Source organism: Hydra vulgaris, chromosome 06 (genome assembly GCF_038396675.1).
Source record: "Hydra vulgaris chromosome 06, alternate assembly HydraT2T_AEP".
NCBI classification, from domain to species: Eukaryota; Metazoa; Cnidaria; class Hydrozoa; order Anthoathecata; family Hydridae; genus Hydra; species Hydra vulgaris.
In genome coordinates this window covers 46,382,953-46,403,286 of record NC_088925.1, presented here as the reverse complement: position 1 = coordinate 46,403,286, position 20,334 = coordinate 46,382,953, and the positions used below count along the sequence as shown (strand labels likewise).

The 20,334-nt window shown below is 24.4% G+C and overlaps 1 protein-coding gene across 2 annotated transcripts in view; it reads left to right on the top strand.

Annotated features, from left to right (window-relative positions):
• Positions 1-20,334, top strand: part of LOC100206706 (protein PF3D7_1417600) — a 53,610-nt gene that overhangs the window by 6,353 nt on the left and 26,923 nt on the right. The window contains exons 4-9 of one of the 2 annotated variants that reach the window (XM_065800295.1): positions 27-102; positions 2,744-2,909; positions 3,084-3,156; positions 3,306-3,485; positions 9,516-9,620; positions 17,554-17,637. In XM_065800295.1, coding sequence (XP_065656367.1) covers positions 27-102; positions 2,744-2,909; positions 3,084-3,156; positions 3,306-3,485; positions 9,516-9,620; positions 17,554-17,637 — 684 coding nt within the window. The remainder of the gene's footprint in view (positions 1-26; positions 103-2,743; positions 2,910-3,083; positions 3,157-3,305; positions 3,486-9,515; positions 9,621-17,553; positions 17,638-20,334) is intronic. The other variant, XM_065800296.1, reaches the window with a different exon arrangement.

Sequence of the window (20,334 nt, the reverse complement as noted above, 5' to 3'; positions counted from 1 at the left end):
TTTATAACTTTTATATTATTGTTTAGATCTTCCTCATCAGCTTCATCATCATCTTCTGATGAAAGCTCATATTTAAGTGCTCAACATTCATCTGTGAAAAAAGTATTTTTTTTTTTTTTTTTTGTATATATTTTCTATTATAAAATGTAATAAATAAATCAATTAAAGGAAAAAATAGAGTGACACCCTTCTTTTGTAAAGATTTGCTCACTCTATTTTTGCAAAAATTTTATCATCAATAACCAATCATTGCCATACCCAGCAATTGCCATACCCAGCAATGGTTCGGACAATATTGCTTATGACAATTTTAAAATTTTCTTTATAAGGAACAAAAATGAATAAATAATAAGGTCGCTTCATTAATATAGTTTATATAATTTCATATTATTATTATTATAAGTATTATATTATTATTTTATAAATTATTGTTATATATTACAATATTGTTATATTTTTAATTAATATATTATAATTTAATACTTTTACAGTGACTTACATGTCTTTTAAAGCCAAAAGATAGAAAGAAATATAACTATAACATGCCCAACTGCTACCATATTTGTTTGTTAATAATTACCGTAGATTTCCCTAATTCCGAACAAAATCATACTTAAAGTTGAATAACTCCGCTTGCTTTTTGAATTTTATATTTTAATTTATATTATATAATATTTTAATTTTTTTAAATAAACAAACTGGAATCTAAACTGAATCGAACCATATTAAGCAACAAGTATATTTATTATAAAAATATTATTAATTTTTAAATTTAAAAAGTCAAGTTTTTGTTCGGAATTAGGAACGCGTGTTCCTAATTTCGAACGTACATATTAAATCCTGAAATATGGCATTCAATTTCAAAAAAGTAAATAGTTTATACTAGCCTAGACCTCTAGCTTAGAGTTAGGTATAAAGATTTTTAAAATTTAAAATTACATTTATTTTAATGTAAGGGTATAACATTGTATTGGTGCAGAGTGTTGGTGCATAGCTTCCATTATTTTTTTTTAAATCCGTTTAAAAAAAAACCTTCACAGTCACTGCCTGTTTCTGTCAGTTAACCGTCGTTAGTCAAAAGAAATCTCAGTTATTAGTATCAGTTTGGTTGCAGCCTTAGAGAATGCTCCCCCATTAATCAAATAGGAAGCTTTTATAGAGTGGTTTTATATTGTTGGTTTTTCAGGGTTTTAAAAAGTGTTTTGCTTGCAATTAAAAAATTTAATGGTATCAATATATATTTTAAAAATATTTTTTCATATTCTCATTACCTTAGTCTTCCAATTTATTAATCAGTTTTCCTTTTAAAAATCCCACAAAAATAAAAAATGTAACAAATGAACTAAAGCTGTTTGGATTTAGGGACTGTTCGGAATTAGGGAAATCTACGGTATGTGTTTAAAAAGTTATTATTAGTGGTCAAGTCATATGTGAATGGGTTTTTAAAGCAGTTTATTTTAGATACTTACATTAAAGTGCAAGTTGCAAAGATATTCCTTGGACTATGTTATTATATATTATTATATACATTATTATATATTGTATATTTTTATTTGTCAATGTAATAACTTGTAATTTGTTGGGAAAGAAAAAGTATAAAAAAGGAAACAAATTATAATCTTATCATTAGTTTTTATTTCAAAAAACCTATTTGATTTTATTAAATAATGTTGCACATTATTAATGTTTAAGTTTATAATTATGTTGTGATTTATAAGTAATTATTAAATTTATAAGAATTAAATGATTTATGGAGTTTTTAGTTTAGGCGCCCAAACTAATGCCCAAATATCCCATATCGTTTTACTGGTAAAACAGTATGAGATTTGGTATTTGTACGGCTATGCCAATCATAGATGTCCTTTTTTTTAAAAAAAAAGTGTTTCACCTCCTGCATTATTAACAGTATAGTAACAACAAAAAGCAATTAATGTCAAATAAATTTTAAATGGTTGAATCTATATACTTTTAAATGCTTAACTTTAATCTAGGCGTAGTTTTAAAACCCGAACGATTTGTAATTCTTAAAATCTTAATTGTTTTTAAACTTCAATTTTTTGTGTTTTCTGCTCATTTTTGACTATTACTATTAAATATTTTTAAAAAGTAGAATTCAAGTTCTTATATAATTATTTTTATAAATCTTAATCCAAGTATCAAACAAAATAAATCTTTAACTATAATATATAAAATAAGACAAGAAGAACAAGCCTTAATAAAACAGTTAAAACAAATGTGTTTAGTATTTGCAATCCAAAAATTTCTACTTTACTCTAAAGCAAAATGTTTCCAGCATTAAAATATTCATATTTTACCTTTCCGTAAACAGAAAATAAAGTGAAAATCATAATTTTTTTATACTTCAGACAATTTCCCTAATCTCTTTATAGTCATTTGAATTAATTGCTAAAAAAAAAAATGTTTCCACTTTTATAATCTTGCCCCATAGTAATTAGCTAAAAGTTGAAACTCATGAAAATTCATTAAACATTTATAAACAAAATAAAACAATGGTTTCATGGTTTTTTTAAAAAAATGAATCAATCAGGACAAAAAAGAAAAAAACAAAAAAGAAGTCAGCATTTTTTAAAAATGAAAGAGTCTAAACGCCAGGTTTTCCTTTAGATCTCTCTGTAACTATGCTGATATGTCTCTTAATTTTTGTGTTAATAAAATATATCATTGTATTAAATATCAAAAGCAGTAATAAATCTCATAAAATCTTGTTCCATTTTTTTGTTAGTATCTCAAATCATTTAAGAAAGAAATTAACTATGAAACTGAAAAAAAACTGCAAAGTTTGGAAGATAAGATAACAAATGCTGTATTAAAAAAGCTTGAAAGTGGTATCCATTCTGTTCCTGGAAGTAATGTTTTTAGTTTATCACAATCTAAAAAAAACTCTCGTGGTAAGTGTTTTTATTTTAAGTTTGTTTACATGTTTACTTCTTTAATTTTTATAGAAAGAATTTTTTAGAATTATTAAATACTTTGTTTTTTGTTATTGTTTTTTTGTTTGTTTATGTTTCTGTTATATTTTTTTTAAATTTAGTTTCAATTAAATTAAGTTTCTTAATTTATAGCACGACATCTACATACCAATGTAACATGTGACAATTGTACGATAGAGATATTTGGACCAAGATACAAATGTGGGTAAGAACAATTTCACTAAAAATTTTGTGAAATTAATAGCTTAAGCCTAAAAAAGTAAAATTTGAGTGCCCTCAAAGGTTTTTATTTGAGATCATTTTATTATAAACAATGTTTACGCATATTTAATAGATTTAATTTTTCTCCTTCAGGAATTGCAGTGATTATGATCTTTGTGAAGAGTGTGAAAGTATAGAGGGTATACATTCACCAAGTCATGTTTTTTTAAAAATACATTACCCCTCAAGTCATTCTGGCAGAAAATTTGGTTGGATGTCTCGTCCTTTATTGCAAACAAATATCTATGAGGAAAGAGAAAAAGAAAGAGAGAAGTACATGACCTTCATGTGTTTATTGTTGTTACACCATTATATGTGTGATATATCAAGCCTTCTCAGGAGGCGCATGCGGTCGCACATCTTATATGACCATGCATACATTTTTTTTTTTACAATTTAGCCACGTTTTTTTGCATATATTGATAATTTGTGTTTTTAAAAAATGTGCTGAAAAAATAAACTAGTTTTATAAGAAAAATTAAAAATAAACAAATCATAAACTGAAAAGAGACATGAACTTAATGATAAAATAAATATAAGATAAACCACAAATAATAAAAGCATAAAACTTATTTTTTTTTTCATTTAGATGTGTCATATTATATTATAATTAATAGTTCAAACTTAATTAATTCAATATTAAGGTTAATTTTTTTATTGTTTTGTTTGCTTGGTAGACATTAGAAAATATTAAACCTTCAAGTTTTTAAATAATTAAGTTTCGAAGTAATTAAGCTTGGATTAAATAAATTACAAACTTCAATTTTTTTTGTAGGGAAAATTTTATACTTTTATTTTTTCTGGTTCATTTTTTATTTATTTTATCATTCGTTCATTTTTTATTTTAAATTTAATTCTGTATTTTTTTTTTTTTTTAGTTTTTATTTTACTTACCAGTTTATTCTTTGTTTATTTTTAATTTTAGTTCAAGTTTACATTTGTTTATTCAGAGCATTTTCTGAATGTGTTCATTTGAAGCAAGTAAGAAGCCGTGGCCAAGTTGTCAAAACAAAATATTATATGGGTGATCATATAAGGCGTGCGACAGCTCATATCTCCTGAAAAGACTTGTGTAGATACAAATATATCACACATATAGTATGTGGTATATGTATATATATGAGATATACTTTTTATTTTCTACATGAATTTTTTAATCTCAGTATTATAAATACCCACAAAAATGCTAATAGGGTATGCACCATTAAATGCGCGATGTATTTTATGCAACAATATGTGTGTGAAAATGATTATGATAATTGATTATGTTTTAGTAATAGTTTTTTTAGTTACACTGTAATGTTTTGTATCATATTATAAAAACATCAGTAACAGTTGTTTTTCTGATATTTATTCATTCAAGCATTGTAACAATTTCTAGAAAAAATTTATAAAAAAGTGTTGCATTTAAACAACTCTATTTTAGTATATATTTAGACCCCTTTTTATTGAAACGATTTATTATTTTATAAATATTATTTTGTGTCGCGTTTCTTTTTATTTTCATATATAAAAAGTTCATTTGTTTCTTTTCTTTGTGAAATTTTATTTCTAATTTGAAAAGTTTAAAAATGGCACTGAAAGAGCAAGTAATTATATGAAAAGGCTTTAATAATTAGAACTTGAGTTGTTGAGTTTGATACTTTTTTTGCTCAAATTTAAACAAACAAATTTTTATAACTGCTTATTAAAAAAGATTTTATTCAAGTAAATGCGTGTGTATTTATTATTTTCACTTTATTTCACTTCATCTATTAGATTTTGTGCTAGGTATAAAGCTGTAGCTAACTTTTACTGTGTTTCTGTTTAAAATTTTATGCAGTTAGTTATTTAATAATGTTTGAAAAAATGTTTGTTAATTAGAATCAAAAATATTTTCTAAGATTGGCACTAACATTTTTACTAAATGGATAGTTAAACTAGGTGATGTTGTATGCTCAGTTCTTTTTTTGAATTGATAATGCTTTAGGATGATAAGTCAGAATACATATATAACCAGACTTTCATTAGGCTTTATTATTCTGAAGGACAGTGTTATGAATGTTTCTTTCTTAGAAGAATTTAAAGACAATCTAAGCTAAGTTTGAGTGTGGTATTTGTTTCAGTATACTTGGAGGATGATTTGAATCAGCATGGGCATAATTTAACTTTCATGTTGCATTGTATAGATATTGATTGTCATTGTAAATATCATTGTATTTAAATATTTTAACAATATGTTTTTTTATTCGTTTCATTTTATTACTAAAAACTGCTAAACCATTTTCACAATATAAACCAAACTTAAAAATGTTATAAAATAATGAAATTTATAAAATAAGAAATGTTTCTGCTAGCTCACAAATCTCTGCACCATTAAACCCTCCCAAAGAAATATTGAATATAAATCACTTGACTGTTTTATCCAAACCTAATCATTATTAAAAAGCAAAGGCTTTCTAGCGTAAAAAGTTAATTATATGTTCTCTTTTCTTATAGTTTGGCGTTGTTTCTTGAAATTAATAGATTTTTTTAGAAGTCTTTTACTGATAGAAGGGTAGAATTCAATATCAATTATGAGAAACTTATAAAGGTGTTTGTCTTTTATAGCCTTATTCCAATTAATAATATTTCAAGAGTTTTTTCATTGGTTTAACTGTAGGATATTTCATAGGTCTCTATTAATTTTAGAAAGAATATCTTTTTACTAATTTCATAACTTCATTTTTAACAGTGTTCAATAAATAGACTGTTCTGTTGTTTTGGCAAAATTATCTTGATGGTTATTTAAAGTAATAAACAATTAGAAGCTGTGTTAATGTTAATTTTATCAAAACTGCATGATTTTTAAACAGATGTTTACCTTCTATGTTTTATTTTTGTATTCGATAACTTATAGTTTAAAATGATGGGATCTTTTAATAAGTGGTTTCAATTGTTTTTAAATAAATTGTAAAGATTGGATGTTTTATCAACATAGTATAAATGAGATTAGATTTGCAAATATATGTTATATTTTGTTTTAGTTTATTTTGAAAACTACTGTATACTTTTTGAAACTGTAAGTGTAATTGAAGGTGTAAATTATAGCGGGGTCTGAGTTGTGATTTTCATTTTGGATAATAATGTTTTGGTCAACATCTCCCTTTTTTAAATTTACATTTTTCATTATAAAATCAAATCCACTAAAAAAGAAAAAGCTAAAAATTATTCTTCAGGTGAAGAATTTAAATACACAAAGTAAAAGCTTATATTTTGATTATAAATTACCCAGAAATCATTTTATATATTCAAATAGCGGGTCTCTGTCCTCAGCAAAAAGTTATAATGTGCTGTAAATTTTTTTAACTGTAAATTTCAAATTAGGTCATATGTTTGGAGTACAGAATCACAAAAAAATTTATTCTGCAAAATATATGGTTATAAGTTAAATGAAATTTTTTCTATAAAATAAAATTAAATATAGCATAATTGGCCATTTGTATTATTTAAAATAATAAATTTTGGTACATTTGAATACTTAGTTTATAGATTTTGTATTTATATTTTTGCTCCTAAATAGCAAACATGTTTTTGAAACAGGCAGGTAATGGTGAAATCTTTGAGTTCCTGGTTCTTCGAGTTCCTGATATTGTTTTTTACTGCTCAAATCGTTTATTTTCTATAGCTCTTAAAAGCATTTTCTAGCCTTAAAATTAGACTGTATTTGGTTAAGACTGTTTCTGTTTCTTCTCTGTTTTTTTATTCATTATTTGTTTATTATGTTTCTTTTCTGTTTTTTATTTATTTATTATGTTTCTTTTCTGTTTTTTTATTTATTATTTGAAGTAATATATAAAAAAAAATTCAGACGTATAAAATTTGTTATATACACTAGTTTTTAATAATCAGCATAATTTAATATAAATTAAAAATGACTGATTTACAAGTCTACATTTTATGATTTTGTTAAAATCTTTTTTCCAAATTTCATAAAAATGTCTGATTTTTTTATTTATTTATTTTATACACTTTTTAACGATATATTGTTGATTAATATCCAACAATAATAATTCCTTTTCATTCAAAAAAACTGTTCAGATAGACCATGTTGATGCCTAAAAATAATTTTTAATATTGTATTCTTCACCTTTTTTTCAACCGCTGCAATTCACTAAAAGGAGTCATACCTACATGCATAATATTCCTACTTGTGCATAATGTTCCTACTTGTGCATAATATTCAAACTTGTGCATAATATTCCTACTTGTGCATAATATTCGTACTTGTGCATAATATTCCTACTTCTGCATAATATTCCTACTTGTGCATAAGCTCAAAATTTACTGTACTTGCATTTTGGTACATTTGAATACTTTACTTGGATTTTGTGGTACATTTGAATACTTTGTTATATTAATTGATTTTGTATTTCTATTATTGTTCTTAAATATCAAACATGTTTTTGAAACAGGTATGTAATGGTGAAATCTTTGAGTTCCTGGTTCTTCAAGTTCCTGGTATTTTTTTTTACTGCTCAAATTGTTTATTTTGTGTAGCTTTAACATAAACCAATTCTTTTCAAATTTTAATGAATTTTATTATTTGCATTTATGGGTGCATTATTGCAAATTTATAGATTGCATTAACTATTAATGCTTCATTTCTAATTTCTCAAAAATCTAAAAATATTTTCTAAAAAAAAATATAAAATATTTTTAAACAAATATTGTTTTGTTAAAGAAAAATGACCAGTTTATTAATAATTTGTGCTTTTTGTGTATTTGTGTATATTTGAATTCCTCACCCAAAGATCAACAATGTACTTATTTTTGGCTTTCTCTTTTTTATAGGTTTCAGTTTAAAAAATTTAAATTTTAGAATGGTAAAAATTAAACATAAAAAAAAGCGAAATTGAAACAATCATAACTTAGGAAATTCTTCGATTGAGACCTTGAATTTTTATGAGACCTTGTATCTTTTATTAAGTACTAAGGTGAAAATGTAATAAAAATCCAAAAGTATAAGGCTGCTTAGTTTTTTTTTCATAGAACTATCGTTTCATATGTATATGAATTACATACATATATGTATAAAATCAAGTTTAAGGAAAACTTAGATGTGAAACAGAAAACATAATTTTAAAGAAATATGACCTGTTGTTACTTTAAGGATACTGTTGTTTCTTTTCCTTGTTTTTATTTTATTTAGTGAAATAGTGTAAATATATTAAGTATTCAGTATTTAAAACCAAACTTTAAAGTTTTGAAAGCTAGAATAGTTTTTACTTTATTATAAAAACATATGTAATTTTTTTATTCGAGTTAATTTTTACAAAGTCTGCAGTTTAGTAAAATTTCAACAGCTTAATTTTTAAAAAAATTTCTGTTTTAATAAAGAATATTGTTTATTAGAACATTTTAAATTTTATATTAGTATTTATTATTTTTTAAATAGAATATAAAAAATAATTGACACAACAATGAATTTCATGACTTTAAGTAAATCATGCTGTCCCTTTTTTTTTTTTTTTTTAAAACACTATATAGGTTTTACAATACAACATGTGTGGTCGGCAGGTGCACTTGTACTCTTATATTCATATTGGAACTCATTCATTGGAACTCACTCATTGGAACTTAAAGTTGCAATGAAAAAATGTTTTAGAAAAATGAAAAAACTAATTATATTAAATACAAATGACTTTTTTTTGCAGATAGGTTTTCACAAACTTGCAGTGCTAAAATTGCTTTTAAGAACATGAAAAGTGTGAATTTTACAGTGCAAATTAACTAGGCCAATTTTAGGCCAAGTGTATGTATATGTATTATGTGTATAAATTTTTTTTTTACATATATATTATAGCTTCGACTCAGTTCATCGAGCACTTTTTGATAGTATATGCACTTCAAAACAGCATCACTACAAGCATATATATATATATATATATATATATATATATATATATATATATATATATATATATATATATATATATATATATATATATATATATATATATACATATATATATATACATATATATATATATATATATATATATATATATATATATATATATATATATACATATATATGTAAACACATAACACATATAAATACAGATGATATATGATAATTTTTATTATATATTATGCAATTTTTGTTATATACTATAAAAGTACTGAAATGCTTTTTAAAAAATAAATATATAAATATATATATTTTTTTGCTGTGCTCTCCTGATTAAAAAACACACATTTCAGTCATTTTGTCATAAATTGATAAAGTGACTGAAATATCATAAATATTTTCCTGAATTTTTTTTTTTTTTTAATATGTAGAGAAGACTTGTTACAACGAAAATTGTCGTCAGGCTCTGAAGTGAATGTCAAAGCATTTGAAGAAATTGAAAAAAAATCAAAAATCAATGATGCTGATGTATTAAGGTTTGAACCATAGAACTTTTACTGTATACATTTAAAGGTTTTTACTATATATTTAACTTTTATATATACAACCCTCGGAATTAGGGTCGGCATTCGGCAATGCCGACCTAACTGCCGGCCTGAAAGTATTTGAGGTCGGCGAAAAATTGCCGACCTCGTTTTTATGTTTTATGGTCAGACCTTTGTATCAAATAATTTTTGCCGACCTGATGCCGACCTCTAAAAGATTGAGGTCGGCAAATTATTGCCGACCTCAATTTTCCTAATTCCGAGGGTTGTATATATGTATAAAATATTTTTTTTGAGCATAAAGGAATAGTTACAGTAAATGTGACTAAATTAGGAGTCACACAAGAATAAATTTTGGTTGATGAAAGAATAAATAAAAAAAAGCTTGCTTAATCAGCGACTATGTTAGCATTTGTAGAAAAGAGAAAGTGGTTCAACCTTAAAATGATAAGACCTGAAGCTCATGCTTTACAGCTAGACTAGTCCCAACTCATTTACAATTTTGGATCTACTATAAAAGTGAAAGGATATTGTTAGAAGAATTTTTGTTCCTCCTTTACAAAAGAGAATAAAAGGTCATAACACAAAATACCTGACAAAATAGTGGGTGCCATATATCACCAAAAATATTTTTTTCAAAATATATCAATTTAGTCACAGAATAATATTTTATATAGTATATATTTTATTTAATGTATAATTTTTTAAATAGTTATATTTTTGCCCAATAAATGTTGTGCAAATTAATAAAAGTAATAAATATTAACTTATAAACGCACTATGAGTTATACTAATCACTAAAAAAAACAATACACTAAAAACTAAATAAATTGCCAAAAACTAAACAAAACATTCAAGACTAAAAAAAAAAACACTAAAAACTAAAGAAAACACTAAAAACTAAATAAACACACGAAAAACTAAACAAAACACTTAAAACTAAATAAACACACTAAAAACTAAACAAAACACTTAAAACTAAATGAACACACTAAAAACTAAACAAAACACTTAAAACTAAATAAACACACTAAAAACTAAACAAAACACTCAAAACTAAATAAACACACTAAAAACTAAACAAAACACTCAAAACTAAATTAAAAATAAAAAACACTAAAAACTAAACAAAGCACTTAAAACTAAATAAACACTAAAAACTAAACAAAACACTCAAAACTAAATTAAAAACAAAAAACACTAAAAAAATAAAATAAACACTTAAAACTAAAAGTCTCACTTAAAACTAAACAAAACACTTGAGACTAAACAAAACACGTAAAACTAAGTAATAAAAAAACAAAACAAAGCATAATTGAAACAAAATATTTAGTGTCAACTTTTATAAACAGATTTTTGTTTGAAGTCTTTGAAATTTTTATCTGTATGTGTATTAGGGTGGTTCTAAAAACAATATTTTTTAAAAATGTTTGATGGCACCCCCTAAATGTGTTTTATGTAATAAATAAATACTACATTAAACAAATTTTTGAATAAAAATTTTTTTTAGGGGTTGCTCAAGACCCTTAAACATCAGACGAGTCCCTAATATTTTGAAAAGAAAAGTTCTTTAAAAGCATATCATGTTGGGTCTCATAAGAAGTGAAATTTTATAAAACATCCAAAAACAATTATTTTATATAAAGATTACTTGTTTAAATTTTATGGCTTAATAACTATTGTTTTTTAACAAAAAATAAAAAGTACATATTTTCATAGTTTTTTAAAATAAACTTTCTTAATTTTTTTAATTATTTTTGAAATTTTTATAAAATTTTACTTTTTTTGTTTTTTCAAAACATTAGGGACCCATCTGATATTTAAGGGTCTTGAGGGAACCCTGAAAAAAAATTTTTATTCACACATTTTTTAAATGTAGTAATCACTTATTACATAGAACACATTTAGGGGGTGCCATCAGACATTTTCAAAAAATGTTGTTTTTAGAATCACCCTAATTTGTATGTAATTGAGAATCATTATAAGCTATCTATGCTTTTAGATTCAAAAAAATATAAATTTATAAAAATATAAAAACACAAATATAAAGAGTAAACTCTAAATATGAATTTGTTTTTAATTCTGTTTTCTTTTTGTTGTCCTAATACTCTTTTTGGAAACTAAAGCATCGATAATGTAACTTTTATTGATTCCTTAATTAAACCTTGCTGATCATAGCATAACCATTACCTTCTTGAACTCCATTCTTTTTAATTATTGAGTGAGGTTAACATAATAACACAAAATGATTTATTTCTTTTCTTTTTTTGATATCTTTGTTTTTATTTTATGATGCTTTTATGTTTTATTATGGTAAATATGAAGTTTAACTTTATATGTACACTGTGTCAAAAAATGTTTTCATCCACCTGTCCTGTTCATTTTTCAGACGCGATAACTTTTTATTGAACAAAAATATAAGCAAAATTTCAATTAAATGATATCAGTTAACCATTCAAGAAGTATTGTAAAAAAAGATTTTACAAAATAAAGAATTGAAAATTAAATATCGCATTTTAAACTACACAATGCCTGTTTTTTGCACTAAAAAAGTTTTCATCCACTTTACAAAAATCAAATAAAATTGTTATGCAAACTCAATTTGCTAGTGTTTTAATATCTTGTGTTTCCACCGCGAGCTTTTATTACCTCATGCAAGCTGTTTTTCATAGTATCAACTAATTTTTGGGTAATTTCTGGAGTGATTGAGCCCATATCTTTCATAATTACTGATTGTAGTTGTTGCCGATTCCTCACACCATGGTTCCTAATTCTTCTACCCAATTCATCCCACAGATGTTCGATAGGATTTAAATCTGGAGATTGTGATACTTAGTAAGTCTCAATTTTAGGCCTTGTTACAAGATTTTGCTGCATAACGAAAACGCATAATGCATTTCTAAGAAACTCAACTCAGCAAATATAATTTGTTATTGTTAGAAGTTATATTGCGTCACTAGCGTCTTTTCAAGTACCGCATTGTAATTAAAGTTATTTTATTAACACGTTAAAAATCATACAAACAGTTTTTTTTTTCTCACTATAACAAAAGTTACAAATAAAATCTAAGTTCCTATTTAATAAAATATTTTTATTATTTTTTTCAAATATGAACTAAATTTTATTTTGAAAAAAATATTTTTTTCATAAAACATAAAATAATATTTGTTTATTTTCTTATAATTTGATCATAATTTATTTTCATAAATTAAACAAACGCCATTAAAACTATACGTTATTGAATTAACAATAAACAAAATATCTTATTAATAAAATATTTACATCAAAATAAATCGTGCATTACTGTTTCTTTAACAAAAAATCTATTAGTTTACAATTGCGGTTAAATGCTTTTACTTACGACTTTAATTCTTCTGAATAAATGTCACATTAACGACATCAAAAGATAATTTAAATAATCTAAAATATAAAAGTTTTTGCATAGCGCAAAACTGCTGAACGCGTAGGCAAATTGCCTTTTCGCAGGCAAAATGTGAGCTGCATAACGCTTCTTAACAAGGCCTGCAATTTGTGGGCACTTTCTTCCAGATCATTTTTTAGAATGTTTAAATACACATTTTGATCCATATTTCCATCAATGAAAACCAAGTTTCCTACACCTGAAGCACTCATGCACCCCCACACTAAAACACTTCCTCCACCATGCTTCACCGTTGGACACAAGTTTTGTTTTTTAAATGCTTCATTTGGTTTTCTCCAAATTTTAACTCTTCCATCTGATGAAAACACATTAAATTTTGATTCATCGGTGAAAAGGACAGATTCCTTGAATGTTTGTGGTTCATTAATATAAAGCTTTGCAAAGTGTAGTCGTTTGGCTTTGTTTACTTTGCTGATGAAGGGCTTTTTCAATGGTACTCTACTATTGTATCCAGCTCTTCTTAAGGTTATTCTAATAGTTTCAGGATCCACTTTTAAATTGTAATCATTTTGCAGCATTCCAGCAAGTTTTGGAGCACTTATTTTAGGATTTGGATGACTCTTCTCAGAATAGCTTGTCGATGCAATACTTGAATCTTATTTAGATGTACTGTACGTGGCTTATCAGGAGTTTTTTTGGTGGTTTGGTATTTCTTGATAATGGACTGCACAGTTGAACGTGGTTTCTTTACTATTTCTCCTATATTTCGCTGTGATTTTCCATCCATCCATAGTCTAACGATAAGTGATCGAAATTTCCTCTGCAACTCTCATTTTTAATAATTATTCTAACAAAAATTAAAAAATATAAAAGATTCATATAAAGAAAAATAATACAAAAATCTTTACATATCCAACATTGTATTTGAATGTGAAATTCAACATTGTATTTGAATTTCACATTCAAATACAATGTTGGATATGTCAGATAAAACCAGCACAGTAGGGTGACAATTTTTAAGAAAAAATAAAAAACCTCCTGAAAAAAAACTAACTATATACAACAGAGAGAGTTTTAAGTTTCAAGACATAACGTTATTTTGTAATATGTGTTGGTTTGTATAATGATATATTATATTAAGATTTGATGTGTAGAGCAATTTATTACATAACTATATTGGGTAATTTTTTTTATGGTTTAAATAAAAGGTCTTTTTGACATTGGCAAAGCAAACTTTGATATGGAAGATCTTTCATTCATTAAAGAGCAGAAGAATGAAAGAGTTCAGTTCATTAGTCACATTAGGGATAAGGAATTAAAATCAAGAATTTAAAGGAGATGGAGAATCAGGTATGAAGAATACAGGAAGAAAATTGTGGCAGATGGCACTTGTGAACTCATGAAGTCAATAATTGTTTTTGGTTATGGTTCAGAATTGGAACCCAATTGCAAAAAAGCAGTTATGTTTAGAAGGTATTTGTTTGCTTATTAACTTGTTTATATCTTTATTTAGCTTTTATAAAAATACTTTTTTATAATTTATAGTTCATATAGATTCTAAAGATATGAGTTTAAAGCAGAGCAAAAACAGTTCCCATGAAGTCCAAATGCCTAAAGTGAATAAACATGCAACTGCCATTATTGATCATAACATTATTACCTGAGATGGCCTTATAGCAGCAACAACACCTTTAAGTGCAAGAAAAAGAATCAGTTAAAGAATTCATTACACAAGTAATGAACTAGGAGTAAAAAAAAGAAATTAAATAGGGAGACTGTAAGACAGACATGCCATGAAACTGTAGTACACAAAGGTATTAAAATATGAAAAAAACTATAGAGATGAATAAAACTTGTTCTCCATTTTGGAAAAAAACTTGTTCTCCATTTTGGTATGATGGTAAAGTAGTTAGACATATTGAAGGAAAATTGAGCAGAAATTTTAATTTCTGCTTCTGATGCTAAATATAGATTTAAAATGTTTTCTATGAAATCGCTCACTTTTGGTTCAGGCATATACAATTTGAATTTTGAAGCAATGAGTTTTACCGAGTTTTCTTTTGATAACACAACTTTTCCAAGGAATGATTAAAAGCACTTTTATAATATCTTGCTTTTTATTTTAACATCAGCTCTGATAAGTTGAAAGATTTTAAAATTTATTAGCACGTTGTCTGTTATGCAGCTCGTTTTATGGCTGATTCCATATACTTGTTCTTGTTCTTGAACTTTAAAATACGTTCTTTTATTCATTGGAAGAATATTGTATGCAATTCACAAGAAAAGAGCCATGCTCAAAAAAGTGTAATAATTAATACCTACAGAGCCATTCAAATCCCATTCATACTAAAGGCAACTTAAAAGAATTCTTGAACCTAACAATAACTTTTTTTTTTTTTTTTTTTTTGTCAAAAAAGTGTCACAAAAGATTCTGCAGAAAGAAATAATCCAGCAATTGGTTGGCTCTCAAAATAAAAAACAAAGACAAAATATCCTATTATTAGTCAGATATCATTGCAAATTAATCTCTATGAATATTTCTCAGAAAGAAAGAAGCCATCTTTAATAAATATATGTTAAAATATTAGGAAAATGTTTTTATGTAGTTGTTTTTATTTTATACACCATTGTTTTTGAAATTATAGCCCATAAAACTGTTAAAAATGTGTTTTATTTGAATAAAACCTAAGTCCCTTTTAAGTAGACATAGAACAGCTATTTACATAGTGGTATTTTAAATTCCAAAAAAAGTTAAAAAGAATTGTCACCCTGCAGTGCAGTCATATTGAAAATAAAATAAAATAACATGCTGACATGCTGAATGCATACTCTGTTTCTAAAGCAGTTTTTGGTCTATAGCTTATTTGCCAAGCAATTACAAAGATAGATATTATTCTCATATATATATATATATATATATATATATATATATATATATATATATATATATATATATATATATATATATATATATATATATATATATATATAGAGAGAGAGAGAGAGAGAGAGAGAGAGAGAGAGAGAGAGAGAGATCTATAGTTAGTTGTCTTTGGGAAGAGCGGAAGGAAAAAAGTGATTCTTATGCCAACGCATACGTCACTTTTAATTACTTTTGACTTTCGTCCAACATTTGTGTGTTGGACGAAAGTAAAAACCATTAATTTAATTACAAATAAATGGTTTTTTAAAAAAACCACAAAAACGCATATTTAATTGACCAGAATGTTTTAAAAATATTCTGAATGTTTTTAACAATATAAACAATGTTTTTATTTTTATTTTTTTTAATAAAATGTTTTTATTTTTAATTTTTTTAATAAAATGTTTTTATTTTTATTTTTTTTTACTGTAAATCATGCGCGGAGTGTTGCTACATCGACTATTTTATAGCCTGACTCTCAAGGGAGTGCTGCTACATCGACTGACAAATAGCCTGACTTGCAAGGGAGTGCTGCTACATCGACTGACAAATAACCTGACCCGCAAGGGAGTGCTGCTACATCTGCTATCTTTTAGCCTGACTCGCAAGGAAGTGTTGCTACATCGACTGAGGGTTTGGTTGGGGCAGGCAGTCTATCAATTAATAAAAAAAAATAATTCCGGTCTTGCATTTTAATTTTTACTTTTTGTCAACAAAATATGGAAAAAACTTTCGGACAACATCTACGGGTTGTATATATATATATACATATATATATATATATATATATATATATATATATATATATATATATATATATATATATATATATATATATATATATATATATTTATATATATACATATATATATATATATATCTATATATATATATATATATATATATATATATATATATATATATATATATGAGAATATATATATATATATATATATATATATATATATATATATATATATATATATGAGAATATATATATATATATATAATATATATATATATATAATATATATATATATATATATATATATATATATATATATATATATATATATATATATATATATATATATATATATATATATATATATATGAGAATATATATATATATATAATATATATATATATATATATATATATATATATATATATATATATATATATATATATATATATTATATTTATATATATATATAATATATATATATATATTATATATATATATATACACAACATTTTTATAATTATTTTATATAAAAATAAATCTGTTTAATTTAAAATCATAAAAAATAAAGCTTATTCACAAAATTTTTTGCTAATTTTTTTGACTTTTTTTTTTTTTTTTTTTTCAATATTTTTTTTTTCGTTTTTTTATAATATAATTATCATTTTAAAAATTCAATATATGTTTAAGGGTCTTGAGGGACCCCTATTTTTTATTCAAACAATTTTTAAAACTAGTGGTTTTTTATCATATAGAACACATTAAGAGTGTGGCAGCATATATTTTTCAATTTTGTTTTTTAGGACACCCTAATATATATATATATATATATATATATATATATATATATATATATATATATATTTTTTTATAGAGAGATTTATGAAAAACAGTTAAAGAAAGAAGTGAAAAAGAGAAGAAAAACATTAGCCAAAAAGTTAAGACAGCAAGTAAAATTGTATGTTTAAATTCATTTTTCTATGCTTATATCTACCTTCTCTATATGTGTATGGGTTTTTTATTTTAGTCAATCAACACTAATCTACTGAACTAAAAAATTTTTAAGTAAAACATTTAACTTCCTATTTTTTATATGTATTTAAAAAATAGGAAGACCTCTAAAAACTTGAGGTCGGTAAATTATTGCCAACCTCATTATTCCTAATTCCGAGGGCTGCATATATATACAGGCCTAGTTTTAAAGCATATAATGGCACATTAAAATTGTTTTAAAGCATAAAATTTACATATGCCTTAAGCCATTTAACTTAAGCAGTAAGCCATTTAAGTTGAGCCACTTTTATATCATTTTTTAATAACTAAACAAGTCTAAAGATATTGTTTAAGTGGTAAGAGAAGTAATTAAGAAGTAATTAATGTTATAAAAATCACTTATGATGTTTGATTGACGATTACATAATAAAGTTACAATTATATTTGATACAAAAATATAACTACATTTGATGTTAGCGCAATTTATATATTTAATAATTTAAGAAAAAAAAAAGAAATTTCTAATAACTTAACTTTACCATCAAAAATGTTCGCCAAAAGAAAAAAAAAGATGTTATATGGCTTGTAAATAAAAAGATATCATAAAAGAAATATAATAAAAAAACTTCAGTTTATTATCTTGCAAGCTCAAGAATATTAGTTTAGACAATTTCTCATAACAAACGATAAAAAAATATTTTCCGAATTTGAAAAAGAAAAAATAAATTATTGGCTAAAATTTAGTACATGTCAAATTTTATTTTATATTAGAACCGCTGTTGATATTTTATTATTTTTGTTTTTGTTTGTTTTGTTATAATGATTGATTTTATCAAAAAATGAAAAAACATTATTACAAAAACTTTAAATTTCATCATATAAAATTTTTTTTTTAAATGATCTTATAAAGAGTTTATTTTCTTATAATTAAAAAAAAAAAACTTTTATGGATATATTATTAACTCTATTATTAATTTTTCAAAGTAATATTCCCACGGAGTTTTGATTTTTTTAGTTACTTGTTATCAAGAATAAATATACTTGATAAAGTTATCAAGTATAAATATATTTGATAAAAACACAATACATCGTGGTATCTAAACTCCCTCAATATATTTTGTTGAAAAATTAATAACAGAGTTAAATCTATAGAAGTTTTTTATTTAATTAATTATTACAAGTATTTATGCTTGAAGCAATATAGCACTTGCAATGTCTTCGTTTATATTTTTGAGTTTCATTTTGCCAAAAATAATACTTTAGAAAATAATATTTTATAATAGTTACATCAGCTTTATATAATTAACAGATTGTGCGATGTTAAAAAAGTGAAACAGAAATTTCCTTATTATAAAAAAAAGCATACATTAAACTTGTAATAAGGCAAGTGAAAGCGCAACGGTATATATTTTTTAATGAATGGCTTATAGCCTGCTGTCGTAAAGGAGTGCTGCTGCATCTACTAAAGGTTTAGCATAGTACAGCAATCTTTTCCTTCTTTATTCTTTGTTTTTTTTTCCTTTAATTTCTGAAAAATTAAAGCCCGTGTTTTTATATTAAGAGCTCAAAAATGATATTAGGTAATTGTGTACCTCACTATGTATGTGTGTGTGTATATATATATATATATATATATATATATATATATATATATATATATATATATATATATATATATATAATATATACTGTGTGACAAAAGTTATCGTACGCTAAGAAAAAAAAAAATATTCAATATAGACACAATTTTTCTGCTATATTTAATGAAAATTATTTATAATTTTTTTTTTAATAGTATTTCTTTTGTTAATTTATGAAATTTTTGGAATTTATATTGAAATAACATTAAAATTAGGCTCAAAATTTGAAAAAAGTACATTAAAGATGATGACAAAAGTTATCGTACACTTGGCGTACACTAATATTTATTAAACTCCAAACCGTTATGTCCACCATTTTTCATACATTTTTGAAAATAAAGTAAACTATATGATATATAACTATAAACTATAAAATATATAAACACTTTAAGATTATTTTCAATTGTTTTAAATGAATTTTTTGGTTAAAAAAAAGTAAAATGAGCTCGAAACGGGTTAAGACCACTGTAGAAATTCGTAAGCTAATAATTAAGCATTGTAATGAAGGAAAATCGTTAAATTATATTGCAAAAATTGTTGATTCTAAAAAATCCACAGTTTCTTCAATTATTAAAAAGTTCAAAAAAACAGGAAAATTAGCTGATTTGCCCCAAAGTGGTCGTCCAAAAAAACTGAATAAGCATGCTGAACGAAGCTTAGCTTCCACAATCAAGAAAAATCGTTTTGTAAGTGCCAAAACTTTAGCTTGCAAAATAGAAAACGATTTGGGGGTTAAAATTAGTCCCAAAACAGTCATTCGAAGTCTTAAAAGACAAGGAATAGTGAGTCGCGTTTTAAGAAAGGTTCCTTGTATAAAAATTATAAAAATTGTAAGCTTCGATTAAACTATGCTAAAACATACATTGATATGCCAGACTCATTCTGGAATAAAGTCTTATGGACAGATGAGTCTAAATTTAATGTAAAAAGATCTGATGGTAGAATTCCTGTATGGCGTTCATCAAAAAATTGCTTAGAAAATGGAACTACAGTCCGAACATTTAAACACGGAAATGGATCAG